General features: G+C 38.8%; 2 protein-coding genes across 2 annotated transcripts; one reads left to right on the top strand and one right to left on the bottom strand.

Moving 5' to 3' along the window:
- The first annotated feature begins 1,745 nt into the window (after positions 1 to 1,745).
- Positions 1,746 to 6,358, top strand: LOC122358726 (dynein light chain Tctex-type 5). Its single transcript, XM_043258567.1, has 5 exons — positions 1,746 to 1,775; positions 1,897 to 2,040; positions 2,133 to 2,224; positions 5,717 to 5,841; positions 5,982 to 6,358. The coding sequence occupies exons 2-5, from the start codon at positions 1,928 to 1,930 to the stop codon at positions 6,183 to 6,185; spliced, it is 534 nt and encodes a 177-aa protein (XP_043114502.1). The 5' UTR covers positions 1,746 to 1,775; positions 1,897 to 1,927; the 3' UTR covers positions 6,186 to 6,358.
- An 86-nt stretch (positions 6,359 to 6,444) lies between these two features.
- LOC122360901 (zinc-binding protein A33-like) lies at positions 6,445 to 13,817 on the bottom strand. Its single transcript, XM_043261741.1, has 8 exons — positions 13,652 to 13,817; positions 10,429 to 10,708; positions 10,254 to 10,371; positions 8,231 to 8,346; positions 7,915 to 8,094; positions 7,821 to 7,843; positions 7,183 to 7,734; positions 6,445 to 6,464 (listed from the first exon to the last, which is right to left on the bottom strand). Exons 1-8 carry the CDS (start codon positions 13,815 to 13,817, stop codon positions 6,445 to 6,447), a joined length of 1,455 nt encoding a protein of 484 aa, XP_043117676.1.
- Between the last annotated feature and the right edge of the window lie 3,767 nt (positions 13,818 to 17,584).

Below are 17,584 nucleotides of genomic sequence, written 5' to 3'. Positions count from 1 at the left end.
TTTCGTGGGATTTCTTTCATGCCCATTCTGTGGTTTGTACCGGATTATGAACACTCAGAATGTTTTTATTGCTAAAAAAACGGGAAAGAAACTGACTGACATTTATCACGTCCTTTAATTTATCACTTCCTCGTACTGTATTGTGTCGAAAATAAGCAAATGTCATCTTTATTCTCAATGTTTTTGTTTGCTGAGCTATATAGACTTTGTCACTAATATGTGGATCATTGCCTTTACAATTGTGAGAATATCCATCCATCCAAGTGTGTAGAAACTTACAGCGTCTGAAACGTGTCTCTACTTAAAGAGGTACAATTTAGAAATGTGGTTTGGCTAACCTTTACGCATTATTTCTGCCATACATTAAGTGTACTTTATTTTTGGTGGTTTGGAGGCCTTACCTTACCCTAAAAGTGGAGGGATGGAAAGACAGCTGCTGCTCATGGATGGTTTATTCCAGTTAAAACATGTCTCCATCTCTCATTTTATATATATATATATATATATATATATATATATATATATATATATATATATATATATATATATATATATAAATGTATTTATTATGTTTTATCCCACAGATGTTGTGGTATTGTGTTTGTCAGCTAACTCGCATCTTGTTCATACATCGTTCAGAAAATGGAATATGCAAACATTTCATGCATAGAGTAACCTCTCCACATATTTTAAGAGAATATAGAGACTGAAAATGCTAAATATATCAGAAGTGAAAATAATGTAATGTCTTAAAAATAAAATCAAGAAATTCATGTTTAACACCCTTGGCTGCTTGTTGTTATTGTCAGCAAATCCTTATGCAAATAACAAGAATTTTAGTATTATTTCAGGGAATTATCAGTAGAGTACAGCTACGTTTCATGCTTAAAAGAAGTAGGTTAGCCAACATAAAATATTTAGACTTTTGTCTTTTTTTTTTTCTGAATGACAATGATTTTACCCAACAATGTACATTATGTTCAACATAATAATTTATAGAATTTTAGCCACAGAAAAAAAACTAATTCCACTATAACTATTACTTTATGAACATTAATTAAGTTTCTGCATTGACCATCCACAAATTAAGGCCTTAAATCAAAGCAGTGTCTTAAATTCAAAAGGTCATGGCATTAAAAATCCTTAACTCTTGATACATTTACTTAAGGTGCAAATTAAACTCGTTTTTTAAATGTATGTCAATGGTGAAATGGGCATTGAATTTCCCTTGAGCATTAATTTCATTTTTTTGTGATCATTGCAAGATATTTGTTCTTTTTCAGAAATATAGTGTTTGATCAATTTCCCAGGCAACGTTGTATGTCTCGTTTTTACATTCTTGAATTTTTGCACTGGACAACAAGACGAAAACACTTACGAAGTTATTTTGGTATTACAGTTATGCTATTTATTTCTTTGTTTTGCGTTTAAAATTAATTTTAAAAAAGGTCGTTGAATGTTACATTTTCATTTTAACTCACTGTGGTCCCTTCCAGGTTATTCACACGTTTTTTGTTCGGTGGTCTTAAAAGGTTTCTTTAATGTTTTGCATTTAAATCCGCTCGCGTGAACGTGGCTTAGCGACGTCAGCGTGCTATAATTAACGTTTCGAAACTAAACCGTCGCCATAGTCGCCTCAGAACTCGCGCGGTCGCTCATTGGCGGGAGATCCACTCAAAGAGAAAACCAAATCCTCTGTTGTCAAGGCAACGTTTGGCAACAAGCCGGCGGCGGTGCTGAGCGTTTCCGGTTTGTGGAAGAGTCGCATCAAAGCGGTAAGTGTGTTTCGCTGCGATGAAACTTGGGTAAAGTTACATTTAATTCTATTTTATCGATTTGCACATTTCTAAATTATTAGTTATCAACCAATGCAAACGTATTTTTCATGTCTTTTAGGTTTTCGTAGGATAGCATTTTCCGCGATAAAATGTCTGATTTGGCGAAGGAGAAAGCGGCACGTCTGCTGAAGAAGCGCGGAAGCCTGTCTTCTCTGGGCAGTCATGAAGTCCGAGCTAAAGAAACCTTTGCCAGAACCAAGGAGTGAGTTGCTGTTATTCCTTAACAGCATAATAACGCTGAAAGGTGTCAGTAAAAAAAGCGTAGATGATGAAGGACCACGTGTTTGTGTGTAGCTCTATCAGTACAGTGTCTTACATGGAGGAGCCCGGACATCATGATGATATCCCACGACCTGTGGTGCAGATGGAGAACACCTATCAGCTCAGTGAGTCTCTTCTCCTTTACTGCTGTCACCAAATAAGCCATTCGCTATGATTCAGCAACATGATTTTACACAGGAGAAGCATATGTGGAAAGGATATATGTATATATGAATTTTCCTGCACCTTCGGTTTTACTTTCCATTATCCAGTTTCCTTTAGCTAACAATAGCCAGATACTGAATAAACATACCGGTAGTCATTGATAACGTTTTCTTGGAAAAAAACATCTTAAATATCTGTATTAGAATTTTGTTATCGATTATCTGCCTGAAAATTACAAAATAATATTAAGAACATCAACATTTAAAAATATATTATGCATAAAATTAGTATCATAAGCTCACTCTGAATCATGTTTGCTATAGTTGAAACTAAAACAAAAAAGCTTAAAAAAAAGCAATAACATTTTTCAGATTTACTTGATGTACTAAAAACTAAAACTAAAAAAAAAATAGTGCTGTCAAACAATTAATCGTGATTAATGGCAATCCAAAATAAGTTTTTGTGTACGTAATATATATGGCGTGTATTCTGATGTATTTATAAATGCAAACACATGCATGTATATATTTAAGAAAATAATGTTATGTTCATATATTAAAAATATATTTTATATATTTTTTTATATGTATAATTTCTATTTTTATATATAGAGAGATAATAAACATATACACATATAATGTAAACACATACATGCTAATTCAAAATAACTCATACTGTGAAAGTAATAGAGCCTGTATGGCCCAAACTATGCTGTCTGGTATATATATGTCACGTCTCTGGACTCTTTGTTTATGTTTTTGTCCCGTGCCATGTGCTCCTGTGCCCTGCCTTCCCTCCATGTTAATTATGTCATTGTCATCAGCTGTATGTAGTTAATTTAGTCATTTAACCCTGTGTATTTAAGTCCTGTGTTTTCAGTTCCGTTTGTCCGATCGTCAATGTCCCTCACGTGAGTTTTGTCCTGCCTGTCTATTCTACCTACCTACCTGCCTGCCTTTTGTATATATTTATTTTGCCGTTTTGGATTAAACCCATTTAAGTTCATTTAACGTCTTGAGTGCTTCGATCCCGCCAAAGTGAACGTGACAGTACGATCGGACCTAAAAGTTAGCGGCGTATTTTCCCTCTTTTTTTTGTTTGTCATGGATTCCCCTTACCACGACCCCAACTTCCTCATCCTCCTGCTGGAGCAGGAGGATCGCTCTCTCGAGGTTACACAATGGACTTCCTCGCCTCGCGAATGACTCGCGCTATTAGGACAGCTTCCTCTGCTCGCTTTATTTCCGAGGACTCGACTACTCCCCACGAGCGAAGCTGTCCGGAGACGGCCCTCGAGAGAGCATCGCCCTTACATCGAGTGGGTGGGTGCTGGTGTCCTGCAATTCGCCAATGACGGTTTGCGCTGGAGGATAACGACACCAGCCCCACTCCAGATCCAGAGCCTAGCCCATCCCTTCACCGCAAGGTTGAGCCCCAGCCTGAGCCCACCGCTGACACGGGGCGGGTCGCGCGACCACGGACCCATCGCCAGAGAAAGCGACAGAGCCGTGGAGCGCCACAGGACCCGAGCCGTATACGTCAGACCAGGTGCGCGAGCCAGCAACGGAGTTCACGCGCGATGGAGTCAGCCGCCTGCAGGAGGGCGCGGTGGAGCTCCGCCCACGGCACATCGGCTGAGGATGAGCTGATCATCCACCTGGGGCTGCTGGATCTGCAAAAGGAGCTGGACGATATGGACTTGGACATAGACTGGGCACCTCCCCTGTATCCTGAGTTTCTGTTCCCGTTTAGCTATCCCGTTAGCCGCTGGTTCCGCCCCAGCCGTCCCGTTAGCCCGCTGGTTCCGCCCAGCCGTCCCGTTAGCCGCTGGTTCGCCCAGCCGCCCCGTTAGCCCGCTGGTTCCGCCCCAGCCGTCCCGTTAGCCCGCTGGTTCCGCCCAAGCCGTCCCGTTCCAGTGCCCGCGCCACGCGCGCGCTCTGTCTGGCTCCAGTTCAGTCGCGCGCCCGTGCGCTCAGTCCGCTCGTGCCGCACGCGCGCTCTGTCCCGTTCCAGTGCCCGCGCCGCGGCGCTTCTGTCCCGTTCCTGTGCCCGCGCCACGCGTGCGCTCCGTCCCGTTCTGTGCCCGCGCCCGTGCGCCTCCGTCCCGTTCAGTGCCCGCGCCCCGTGCGCTCCTCCAGTGCCGCCTCAAGTTTCCCACCCTCCCACCCATGCCACACCACGCCGATGGATCCCAGCAGCCCCTGCGCTCATCCTCAGCTCTCCATCAGGAGCTCGCCACGGGTCTGCCGGTCTCCATCGCCATCGAGGTTGAAGGATCCCTCGCCTCACCGTCCTGCCTCCGAGACCCAGACTCCTCCTCGGCTCGTAGACCCGCCGGCTCCCCTGGGCTCCCTAGCTCCCTCCTCTACACCCGTGGTCCGTCAGTCCACCAGCTCCACCAGGCTCCATCGTCCCTCCGGCCGCTTTTGGTCTGTCGTCGACCATCCGTCGCCTCGATTCTCTCTCCTCCGGCCGCCTCGTCACTCCATCCCACCGGCTCTGTCAGGCTCCTCCTTCCCTCCAGCTTCACCTCAGTCCTCAGTCGCCTGGCTCCGCCGCGTCCTCCCGTCCCCGTCTCCGTGTCAGTCGCCGAAGCCTGCGGCGTCGCCTTGGACCTCCAGCGCCTCGACGTCACCCTGGCTCTTCGGCTCTCCGCTCTCCACCTCAGTCTCCTCCACCATCTGCTCCGCGCCGTCGGTCGGCCCCCATGGAGTCGATGGCTGCTCCTCCTCCATGGCTCCTCCTCCGTCGGCTCCACCGTGGACCACCATAGCTGGGCTCTGGATCTCCTCCTGCTCCGGACTCCTCCTGTCTCCTCCTGGCTCCTCCCTCCGTCTGTTCCTCCCTGGACTCCTGTCTGTCTGCCCCCTGCTGGGGGCCGTCCTCCACTGGAACCTCCTCCCAAGATCCTGTATCCCCAGTTCCCAGTCGTTTTGTTTTTGTTCCTCTTTAGGTGCGAGACGCACCTTCCGGGAGGGGGTGTAATGTCACGTCTCTGGACTCTTTGTTTATGTTTTTGTCCCGTGCCATGTGCTCCTGTGCCCTGCCTTCCCTCCATGTTAATTATGTCATTGTCATCAGCTGTATGTAGTTAATTTAGTCATTTAACCCTGTGTATTTAAGTCCTGTGTTTTCAGTTCCGTTTGTCCGATCGTCAATGTCCCTACGTGAGTTTTGTCCTGCCTGTCTATTCTACCTACCTACCTGCCTGCCTTTTGTATATATTTATTTTGCCGTTTTGGATTAAACCCATTTAAGTTCATTTAACGTCTTGAGTGTTTGCTCCGCGAAGCCTTGAACGTGACTATATATATATATATATATTTTTTTTTAACCTTTTACAGAAAGAAAGTCAGAGGTCATTTGTTAGACATTTTGTCCCTCTAACTTTTGCCCCAGAGTCAGGTATTTGAGTTTTATATCAGTAAATCATAGTAAATGTATTTATGCAGGCCCCGCGCGACATTTTCCGGTGTTAACAGTGAAGGACATTCTGAAGGACGTGTTGACCAGCTACCTGCAGGAGGAGAAATATGAACCCGAGCTGTGCAGACAGATGACCAAAACCATCTCTGAGGTCATTTTTTTCTAAATCATAATAAACACATTTAACACTGGCTGCGCAGCATGCATATTTTATTCATTAAAAGCATGTTGAGATTATAAATATATAAACACAGGTATATGCTAAAGCGCGTTCCGTTGCTGTGATTTCAGGTGGTCAAAGCCAGAGTTAAAGATTTGATGATTCCCCGCTACAAGATCATCGTCGTCATCAGCATTGGTCAGATCAGAGACCAGAACATGCGCATGGGGAGTCGATGCCTTTGGGACGAAACGCATGATAATTTCTCCTCGCATACTTTCAAAAACAGCTCGCTCTTCGCCACCGCTACCGTCTATGGTGTTTATTTTGAATGACTGTGTAAGAAGCTGGCTTTTAGTGACGAGTGATTTCAGCCAACCAGTGGCATCTACACTACATATTTAAGTTAAATGACCTTTAAAATGACTTAAAATAACTAGAGGTTGAGTAAGTATGAGGCAGTTCTGGTTCCTCAACATCTCCCATAATGATAAGTTAAATGCAACATAGGAACATACTATATATATATATATATATATATATATATATATATATATATATATATAATTATATTGTTATAGATTTGTGTAGGCTTCAAATGAAGTCACTAAGGGCTGTAAATTAATTAATGTAATTATGTCTATATTATTGACTACTATTTAATGTTATATTGTGGAAGCACATTTTGAACACAATTTAAATACTACTGTCTTAACAAGAAAACCTCATAAAAACAATTAAAAAAATGTATCTCTTCCCATATATTAAGTTGAAAGGTCATAATTTTAATACTTAATTGTGTGTAATACCTCATTAAGTCAATAAATCGATGTCTATTTGTTTTGAGAACGTACAAGTACTTTATAACTTTTCCAGTCATTATTATTAACTTTTCAACCCATTATTGTTTGGTAATTCATTACTGTCAGTTATACATCACAATATATTTGACAATATGTTAATTTATTCAGTTCAGTTAAATGAAAAACAACTCTGCTACAGGGGTCTATGAAAATATGGTTTTAAATAATTTTAATGAAAATACACTATACATTTCACCAAATATCATCAACTATTTTACCAAAAAAAAAATGTAATATATTTACAAGTACAAAAATATAAAACATAATAAGTAAAATTATTATAGATAGACACTACATCTTTTAGCTTCAGCCGTAACTTTTAATTTAACTGTAAATTAACACAATAACATAATATCTTCTTGTGTGTTCCACAGAGGACAGAATGATATAGTGAACAGCATGGCAGCATATTTGTATTTAAGACTGAAAAAGTGTGAATTTAAGTAAAATAAAGTTTCTAAAAACTGACCCAGTTGTGTGTCGGTTGTCCCTGTTGTTCCCGACAGGTACAGAGATGCTGAGGATCCCAAGTCGAGTAAAAAGCCTGCATAGAGAGGCTCAGTGAAAGTGCAGTAAAATGTGTGTAAGTGTGTGAGTGTGTCAGAGACGCTGTAGAAGGACAGAAAGCCACCCAGCCAGTCTACAAACAGGCCGACTCTAGTAGACAGAGGTGAAGGGGCAGGTACGTCCCTCCTCTTATTATTATGACAGGCAGTAAATCTGTTATCAGAGCTGAACAGAATCCAAGACTTGTCATTGAGTCCAAACCGACATTCTCTTCCTCCTTTCCTGCTGATTTCTTTATACGACACAGCTATAACAGCCTGTCCGCTCCATTCAGCCTCCAAGTAACAGCGTCCAGACAGGCTCTCTCTGCTCAGAACCTGCTCAAAGCTCTCAAATCTCTCTGGATGGTCAGGATACGATTGCTTCTCCTTCACATATGTCACTTTTGTGTAGCCCTCAGACAGGATGAGCTGAGTGTGTGCCGTGTTTGGATCCAATGTGATAGCACTTGAATCTGCATACAAGAAGGTATACGGGGTTCGTTGTAATTACAAATAAAAGAAAGTGTGATAAAAGGTTTGTATATGAGCAATCACCTACATTTCCAAAGACCAGGTGTGATTCTGATCTGTTCTCCATGTTCCAAACTTTAAAGACATAAAAACACAAATGCATTTAAACTGAACTCAATAACAGGTGCTTCAGTTTCTCCAACTTGATGTTTGGATCCTGCAGTAGATCTGAGAGCAACTTCAGTCCTGAATCTCCTGGGTGACTGTAGCTCAGATCCAGCTCTCTCAGGTGTGAGGGGTTTGAACTCAGAGCTGATGTCAAGTATGAGCACCCTTCCTCTGTCACCATACAGCCAGACAATCTAGAGGAGGGAATCACATCAAATCAGATGACTGTGAAACTCACAAAAAAGCTGTTGAAATGTTAATCAAAATATCTTTCCATGTTCCAAAGAAGAAGACAGAATTTTTTGGTGAACTCCCCCTTAAATTAGACACCTGAGTATTTCTAGTTGACAGTTAGGATTCTTCAGTCCATCACAGAGCAGCTTCACTCCTGAATCCCGCAGGTCATTGTTACTCAAGTCCAGCTCTCTGAGGGGGCAGTCAGCTGACTGTAGAGCACACTTTCACAGCTATGATCACGGAGATCACAGCCAGAAAACCTAGAACAAAAGGAAACATAGTCCTCTGCATGAATAACAACTGCACAACTGGTCATAATCATTTGTTTAAATAAATTCTAAGTTTAATGTCAACATAATACTTCAAGCTACATCTTTCTGCTGAAGTCTGAATTTGTTAATGGCAGCTGAACTTCAAACCCAACTGGTAAATATTTTACTTGGTGGCTAATTCATTCAACACACACGGTTGTATTTTTTGTGAAAAAATTGTACATATTTAATGAAGTGGCAAATTTGTAGGATTTACAATGACCACTCCAACCTCGCCCCTAAACCTACCCTCACAGAAATCATACAAAATCAGCGGCCTCATAAAAATGCAAGAATTGGTCATGAGATAGTGTCGGAGTCTCGGGCCTCTGACTGTATTAGTTATAAGAAAATGTATTCTGCATTCAGTACTTCTGCAAGTCACCAGAAGGCACCCTCATCTCACCTTTAACATTTATCCCCACATCACTGTTTACATAAATAATATTTACTTTTGGCCAGAGAAGAATGGGTTCAGCATGTGAGGAAGGTAATACAGCAAATTGCATGGGAACAGCAGAAAAGGAAGTATCTGCAAGTTCACTAAACAGCTCACAATTGCACTCAGCCTTTCAGTTGTCTCAAATAAAGCCCGTGCACATTAATTTCCCTATATCACTTTATTTTCTCACATTCTTTCTACACATTATAGAAGGGGCTATAATTTAAAGATTAGGCAAGTCATAGAGCAAGTAAAGTAAGGTAAGAATAAATATTATACGACAATGAATGTGTTTTATGACCTTGCATGCAAGTAACCTGCTCTTTGGTCTCTCAAAATTACAATATGGACCTTTTGTAGACCCATAATATGGGCAATGTAACTGTGTAATATAACAATTTAACACTTACAGAGCTTTTCTGCAGTTCCTCACAGCAGGTATCAGTCTCTTTCTACCCTGATGTGTTGTATTTCTTAAGATCCAGCTCATCCATCATCTGAAGCATGTAGGCTATTGCTGAGCAGTGTCCAGGAGAAAGTTTCTTCTCTGAGTGTTTCGTTGAGGTCAGAAACTCCTGGATCTCCCTGTACAGAGTCTGATCTTTGACTTCCAGCAGACAGAGGATTCAGGCAGATGGATCTATCTGCTGATAGATGGGGATCCTTTTTGATTTTCACTTTAATGTACCTTGTGATTTCCTTTATGCTTCTGGAGCTGCTCTCAGTGTGAGCAAAAGACCATGTAAAAGCCCTTGATTGGACTCCAACGAGACGCCCAAAAGGAATCGAAGAAAAAGATCGAATTGGCCATTCTGACTTTCTACAGCTTTGTCTACTACACCTTTAAACAAGTGATGCAGTGATGTAAAACAACTCAGCACCTCCATAGTCGTACTCACATAGTAGTAAAAAACATAAAATGCTGCAAGAAACTCTTGAAAACTCAAATGTATGAAGCAGTAGACTTTTCATTAACCACAGCTTCGCCTTGACGATCTCAGTACAAATCCCAGATTTCACAGAGGTCTTAGTGACATCTATGCTGCAATCTTTCAAATCCTCCTCATAGAACATGATATTACCTTTCTTCAATTGCTTGTAAGCCAAGCAAGCTTCAGGATGACTTCTTTGTTGTACTGCAGGTTATTTGGATCTGACCCATCATACTTTTGGTTCGTAACATTTTTCTGAATGATCAGGAAGTGTATATACATTTCCGTCAGAGTCTGAGGGATTTCTGCGCTATCATCTTGCTTCAAGAGGTTCTGAAGCACAGTGGCTGAGATCCAGCAGAAGGCGACGGAATGTGACACATAATGTGAAGACTTCTTGATCTTCTAATGTGTGAGATGATTCTGCTGACTTGATGCTTGTCGCTGATTCTCTTTCTGAAATACTGTTCCTTCTGAGAGTCATTGAATCCCTGAATTTCAGTCACACGGTTGATGTATTGTGAGGGGATCTGACTGGCTGCTGCTGGTCTGGTGGTGATCCAGATGAGAGCAGAGGGAAGAAGCTCTCCTTTCATAAGGTTTGACATCAGCACACCCACTGATGAAACCTCGTTCACATCAGAAACTGTGTCAGTGTCTGAAAAGAGTGAAATTCTGCTTTCATCCAAACCATCAAAGATGAACACAACTTTACACTCTGCATAAATCTTTGAATCCAGATATTGAAGCTCGGGGTAGACGGTCAGAAGAAGTTTGTGAAGACTATACCGCTGCTCTTTAACCAAGTTGATCCCTCGAAATGGAAGCACGAACATGAAATCTACATCCTGATTGGCTTTCCCTCTGCCCAATCCAGAATGAACTTCTGCACAGAGACCGTTTTTCCAATTCCAGCGATGCCTTTAGTGAGAACTGTCTTTATTTTCCCTTGTTTAAGCGAAGCGTCAAAGATATTGTTGCAGTAGATTGGAGTTTCTTGTGAGTTTTGTGTTCTGGGTGTTTTCTCCATGTGTAAAACCTCATGCTCTTCATTCACCCCTTCGCATTCTCCTCTCGATGTACAGATGTGTATAAATCATGTTCAGCAGGGTTTGATTCTCTTGTATTTTGAGTCCCTCAAATAAGTGCTCGTACTTGTTCTTCATGCTGGTTTTTGTGAATCTCTTTGACTCTTTGAAAAACGTCATCCACTGGTTGGAGACAATCCTGTTGCAAGTCTTCACTCACCTCAACTCTGTGTGGATGTAGAGTGTTTACTTCTATCTCTGCACTGGGGAAAATTAAAGAGTCTGACATGACTTGTCTGATCACAGTATGAATGCTGATGCATAGCTCATAAGGACACAAGCGTCACATTTGGACCGAATATACTCTTTTTATGCAATAAAAATGATTAGGGACCTACTTAATACAGCTTGTGTCTGGATTTTTAAGTCTTCTTGCAGACCTTTATTGTAAGTAATGTTTAGTCAACTAGGTGGTTAAAGCACTTTGAATACATAAATAACTGGAAACTATTTGAAAACAGAAGTGCACTGTAAAGCTCAATCCAAGTAGTCCATTAAGCTTTAATACATTTTTTAGAACTCTGTAATTGATTAGAACAAAGAAGAACTGCTTTTATGGTCAGGAGACGTGACTTCACTTCAGATGGTTAAACCACTGACTGCCAGAAATACTGTTTCTTTAAGGTTATTGTGAATCTTTTTTTAAAAAAAAGAATGTATTTAGTGCTCTTTCCCAACAAATAAGGACAAAGATAAACCATGATTATGTTTTTGTTCAAAATGCTTTTATTCTCAATGTTACACTTGGTATCTCTTGATATTGGATATATTTTTAAAAAAAATGCAATATTGGGTCTATAAATAATAATTAAAAAAATACATATTTTATAATCTAGAATTTGTACCTGCTTCTAGATTTAACATTTTTTTTAAAACATTAGTTCAGGTTGCTAACCATTTAATTTAATAAACCCACTATGTTTTGGGCCACATATACAGTAGGCCTAGTACACATATAGTACATGCATATACTCAAACAATGCTCAGGCAATTTTTTAAGGTGAGCTATGTCCTTATAGTATGTCTATAAAAAGCAGAAATTAATTTCTGTTCAGTATTGTGCCTTTAAATAAACATGTTTTTGTTTTGCATTTGAAGAATTTCTCGGAAAACAGCATCTGAACATTTGTCATTCAAGTCCTCTGATAAATAATATTTTTAAATGCATTTTTGCACAGAGAAGATGACGAGCGATGGGAGGGTTTCTCAGCACATGCGCACAAGATCACTTTTCTGCATCCCACTTTACAGCACGTGGAGGCAGCGCCTCGTAGAGCCTCTCGTCTCACTCGATCCGTTTCGGCAGAGGCCAGTGACTCGCATCAGTCTCCATGCCATAACCTGTGTAAAATCAAGGACAGGTGCTGTACGTGATTTCTGTTTCCTCCACAGTTCATGCTGTGTTAGGGATGAGCTGAGGATGCCAGAATGTAACATGTACATTTATACAGCAGGTGGCGCACACGAGCTGACATAAAATCAATTTTTGCAATAGCTTTCTGTTCTGTTCCAAATTCAGCATAGATTTTTGGTTAAAATATTTTTATTATTAGAAATTTATTTATTATTTATTATTATTTTAACAAAAAAAAAAACGAAAGAAAATGAAGATGAATAGTCATGAAGATAATAACTGAACAAAAATAAATTAAATATAAAAATAAATAAAAACTTCCCCACACTTGACCTCCGAATTCAGCCATTCATTTTGATTGCATTATTGCATCATTTAAGTTGCATGGTTCCTATCTACAAAGCTAAAAATGACACTTGATTATGTGATCAGAGCATGCAAAACTGTTTTAAACATTAAATCTAATTAGATTGCTAAAGATTTGTAATCAGTTCTTTACTGAGATTTATTAATGTTTGTTCTCGACATTTTTAATGAGATTTTCTGATGAATCATAATAAAACATTTGTAATATTTAAAAAAATGTAATCCTCATTCAATTTTATTACATTAATTTTTTTAATTTTTGCATTGTTGTATTACAACATGTAATTAAACTATTATATATTTCATATTATATTATCCATTTATTGTTCAAAATGTTTGTCCCATGTAGGGTTATGTGAATGTTGATGCCTTTCCCAGTGGACAGACAATATATTATATTATATTATATTATATTATATATATTATATTATATTATATTATATTATATATTTCATATGATCCATCTATTGTCCAAAATGCTCATCTCGTGTAAGGTTATGTGAATTCACATAACCTTACACGAGATGAGCATTTTAGACAATAGATGGATCATATGAAATATATAATATATATATATATATATATATATATATATATATATATATATATATATATATATATATATAATTATCCAATTATTGTCCAAAAAGCTTATCCTTTGTTGAATTCACATAACCTTACAGAGATGAGCATTTTAGACAATAGATGGATCATATGAAATATATATATATATATATATATATATATATATATATATATATATATATATATATATATATATATATATATATATATAATTATCAATTATTGTCCAAAAAGCTTATCCTTTGTAGTTTTTGAATGTTGACACCATCAGAGAATATTATTATATTATATCACATGTGTAACATGCAGGCCACCAAAACATCATAAAATGTCATTAATCTGAGACACTGTCAGTAGTTTGTCTTCTTCCAGCAGCAACAACCGCCAGGAATCTAGGAGCTACGCTGGGATGAAGACTGAAAATATATATACTGACCATTTAAGGGGTCCTCGGTTTGGAACCGCCTCCATCTGGAACCCCCGCACGTGTACACGACCGCCCGAAAAAACTCTCGGCCACAGAGTCTCAGAGCTTTCTGGGCCTGGGCCGTATCTGCCCACGCCGCCAACACCAACAGCACCGCCAGCAGCACCACCTTCATGGCTGGAAACAGAGTCAGAGCGGTGCCTTCTGGAAGTCTTTCGTTACCTGACCTCGGAGCATCTTCATTTATATACCACGCAAAGGGCGATTTATGTCTTATTGACGCACTTCTCTTCCGTGACCTTTTAAGTGCGACAAAATGACCAAGCAAAGACTTCCATTTGTCAAAATGGGTTTGTTGGTTTTAAATAAATAGATGATGTGCAAACTGTGTATCAAAATACAGCTAATTTAACAAAGTGGCGTGAGGTCTTTGTTTTATTTGCTGTAGCAAAGTGCTCTTTAATGATGTTTTAGAGATACGCGCCCATAAAACTGAATATGGCATATTTGAGCATGTGTCACAGCAGCATTATGGAGTGACACCGGGATAATGACAGCGCTTACTTCCTCCCAAACCTTGTTAATTTGACCTAAAAGGCTGAGCACCGTAATGAGACGATTTATATCGGGCCGTAAACAATTTGTTGCCAAGTGCTTCCATACAGCATGGAGGCGTAGGAGTTCACTTTTTAGATTTCATTGCAATCATTCCTAAAGGAAACTTCTGAGTCATCAGAAGATACGGCCTACACCTAATTCTTTCATTTTGCGCCATTTGTTTTACGTAGCATGTCAATTAATTTTACGCAGTTTTTCATAAAGCAGAGTTACTTGCTTTTGAACAAGCAGAATTAGGACCTTTTTTGGCTCTTTGTAAAGCTATTATAACTTCTCCCCACCCGCGTCGTTTCTAAATTTGTTGTTATTGTTGACCCAGGTAGGCGCAGAAACAAAAGAGATGCTATAAAACCTTATCTACATTGTTCATAGACAAGAAGTTGTAAAATATGTACCACGACATGATCACTGCTAGTCCTTCTGGCATTCAACACCAGATCTTAAAAAGCTAGTTTACCAGTAACCTGAGGAAACGTTTGAGTTCGTTCTCTAAATCGGTGATAAACACTATTATATTGACATCAAGTCTTGATTTTTAGGAACAATGTTTTTTAAATGACGTGCCGCGGGCCTAAAGGCTATTCAGTTGTTTTGTTCTTACTAAGTCGTAAAGTCCACGTAGTGCGTTTAAAAAAACTAAAAGAAAAAGAAAACAAAACAGAAATACAAACCCAAAAGTGAGCCAAAATGGGTTTTATTAATACAATAATAAAATAAAATATGAGTTTCTTTATACCTATCTGTCCATCTATCTGTCTATAAATTGATTAATATTGAAACAATCAGATCCAAAATAAAAGCTTTTGTTTACATAACATTATATATATTAAATATTATATATATTAAATATATTTCTGTACAATATAAAAATTATATTAAAATATAAATGTATATACATAATTTATATATATATATATATATATATATATATATATATATATATATATATATATATATACTGTATTTATGTGTATATATATATACTGTATATATAATTTATTTATTTTTTTTGTTAGTTAGCATTAGTTAACTACATTAGTTAACATGAACTAAGAATGAACAATACTTCTACAGCATTTATTAATATTAGTTAATGCTTATTCCAGCATAATGCTTTAATAAAATCACAAGCTGTGTTTCTTAACATTAGTTAATGCACTAACAAGAACTAACAATAAATGACTGTATTTTTATTGCTTAAAGTCAACTAAGATGAATAATAACTAATAAAGGTACCGTTCACTGTTTGTACATTACCTAACGTTAACAAATGTTAACAATATTAGTTATATACCAAACTAAATGAGTTCCCGTCATAACGCCTTTTGAGTTATTGCCAATGTAATGACGCTTCAAACTAAATACAAACCGCACAAAACTGAGGTTGAAATGAGGCTGATGCAGGAATGAGGGTGAACGCGATCTAATACTTGAAATTCCAGAGGAAGTTCAGAGGAAACCGTCGAGTTCTAGCCCTTCGCTTCAGGCCTGTTACTACGTTGTCCTTTCAAGCACAGAGCAGCTAATCTTTATTAGATGTATAACTGCTCAAGAACGTTTATTTATTAATTCACCCCTGTGGCGAAGGCCAGTGAGGTCGAGTTTGTTTGTCCAGCAGGGGGAGCGTCGAAAACGGGTCGAGCTCTTGTTTTTCAAGGGTTCTGTCGGTCTCTCTCTGCATTCCTAGAAAGCCATGCACTCCTCACTCAGCTGACAGTCTTGGCAGATACCTTCACGAAAAAGGTGGGGTTTACCGTAACGTTCGCCTTCTGAAAATATCCTGCAATCAACCTGATGTGACTTGCCTCGCCCATTCGAACTCTTTTAAATTGTATTGCTTAAAAGTTGACGGATCCAGTTTGGCGTGTTCTTCTTCTCCAGTAACCTTGTCGTCCTTAATTGCTTTGCACGACACATTATATGCAAACAGATACAAGGACGCTGATGTTTACCACCGAAATGGAGCATTTATGTCGCCGCTGTATGGTTAATATTGGACTTTGTGTCATATTAAGTGCGCAGTGAACTTTGAATAACTTTAAAAGAATGTTTCTGGCCTGGAAGTGGAAGTAGTGATCTATGGTGTAACAGGTTTACGACCAAACGCTGGCCAATGATAAGCTGTTTACTCTAAGTATGGAAGTGTCAGAGCTAAAGATAGCCGAAGTGAGCGCTTGCAGAAGTGCTGAGCGTATCACTATGCGATCACGTCTGAAGGGCTGCAGATGTCTCACGTTGATATGGCTTTATATAAACCTCATTTATCGTTGTGCTTAGGATCATGCACTAGCAGAAACATGCAGTGATTCAGTTACACGTTTTGTGTATGTTCGTGCATGCATGCCATCGTAACATTCGTTAGTGACTTAATGGAATTATCAGGTGATACTTTACATCAAGGTCCGTTAATGTTAGGGAAAGCATTTATTAAAATGATCTAACAATTAGCTTTTTTTTGTCACTAAATCAAAAATAAAACTCGTTGTTGTCATGCCAGGACCATTAAATGATGCTAATAGATATAACTTCAAATTTTATTAATGCATTTGTAAATTATATATACAATGACATTAAAAAAATAGCTCACCCAAAAATGAAAAAATGATTCCTCCATCTATAAAAATTGTAAATGTAAAAGGAATCAAGAGAGAAATATGCACAGATCAAGCACCGTCACTGTCATTTGATAAAGCATTATTATGGATTATGGACTGAAGCCAGAAGCAACAGTATATAAAGTTAAAAGACATGAATTGATGGTCTGGAGCGGTGTGGGTGACTTGTGGATTATTGTGATGTTTTTATCAGCTGTATGGACTCTCATTCTGACGGCACCCATTCACTACAGTGCATCTATTGATGAGCAAGCGATGTAATGCTACGTTTATCCAAATCTGTCCTGAAGAAGAAGCAAACCGACCCACGTTTTGGAGTCATTTTCAGGCAAATTTAAATTTTGGTTGAACTATTTCTTTAACTAAAATTTATAAATTCTTTCAACGTATTTTTCCTCGCTGGTTCGTGTTCATGAGCGTAAAGTGTTACCGATTCTCAGCTAAATTAAATGGTAGGCTAATAGAGGTGTTTATAATGCATGGGAAACACTCACTTGTGTGTGTTAGTTTTTGTTATGAAATTACTTAATTATGGCCATTTCTTTAAAAAAAAAAAAAAACAACAGAAAAATACACCTAAGGCACGGCTGCATAGACTTTAATTTAATTTTTTTTAAATCAATTAATATTTAATGTATTAATGTATTAATCTAATACATTGATCAAAGCGTTATCAGCATTAATAATATCTATTCAAAATAATTAACAT

This window comes from Puntigrus tetrazona, chromosome 2 (genome assembly GCF_018831695.1).
Source record: "Puntigrus tetrazona isolate hp1 chromosome 2, ASM1883169v1, whole genome shotgun sequence".
NCBI classification, from domain to species: Eukaryota; Metazoa; Chordata; class Actinopteri; order Cypriniformes; family Cyprinidae; genus Puntigrus; species Puntigrus tetrazona.
Note: the sequence above shows the minus strand (reverse complement) of the source record. Positions and strands in the feature narration are given on the sequence as shown.

What these genes read in the sequence shown, in the direction of transcription:
- LOC122358726 (XM_043258567.1), top strand. Translation starts at nt 1,928, where the DNA reads ATGTCTGATTTGGCGAAGGAGAAAGCGGCACGTCTGCTGAAGAAGCGC. An exon ending in GGAGAACACCTATCAGCTCA is followed by an intron (nt 2,225 to 5,716) that starts GTGAGTCTCTTC and finishes GTATTTATGCAG; the next exon opens with GCCCCGCGCGACATTTTCCG. An exon ending in TGACCAAAACCATCTCTGAG is followed by an intron (nt 5,842 to 5,981) that starts GTCATTTTTTTC and finishes CTGTGATTTCAG; the next exon opens with GTGGTCAAAGCCAGAGTTAA.
- LOC122360901 (XM_043261741.1), bottom strand. Translation starts at nt 13,817, where the DNA reads ATGAAGGTGGTGCTGCTGGCGGTGCTGTTGGTGTTGGCGGCGTGGGCA. An exon ending in AACCGAGGACCCCTTAAATG is followed by an intron (nt 10,709 to 13,651) that starts GTCAGTATATAT and finishes GTCTCTGTGCAG; the next exon opens with AAGTTCATTCTGGATTGGGC. An exon ending in TTGGAGAAACTGAAGCACCT is followed by an intron (nt 7,844 to 7,914) that starts GTTATTGAGTTC and finishes AGAACAGATCAG; the next exon opens with AATCACACCTGGTCTTTGGA.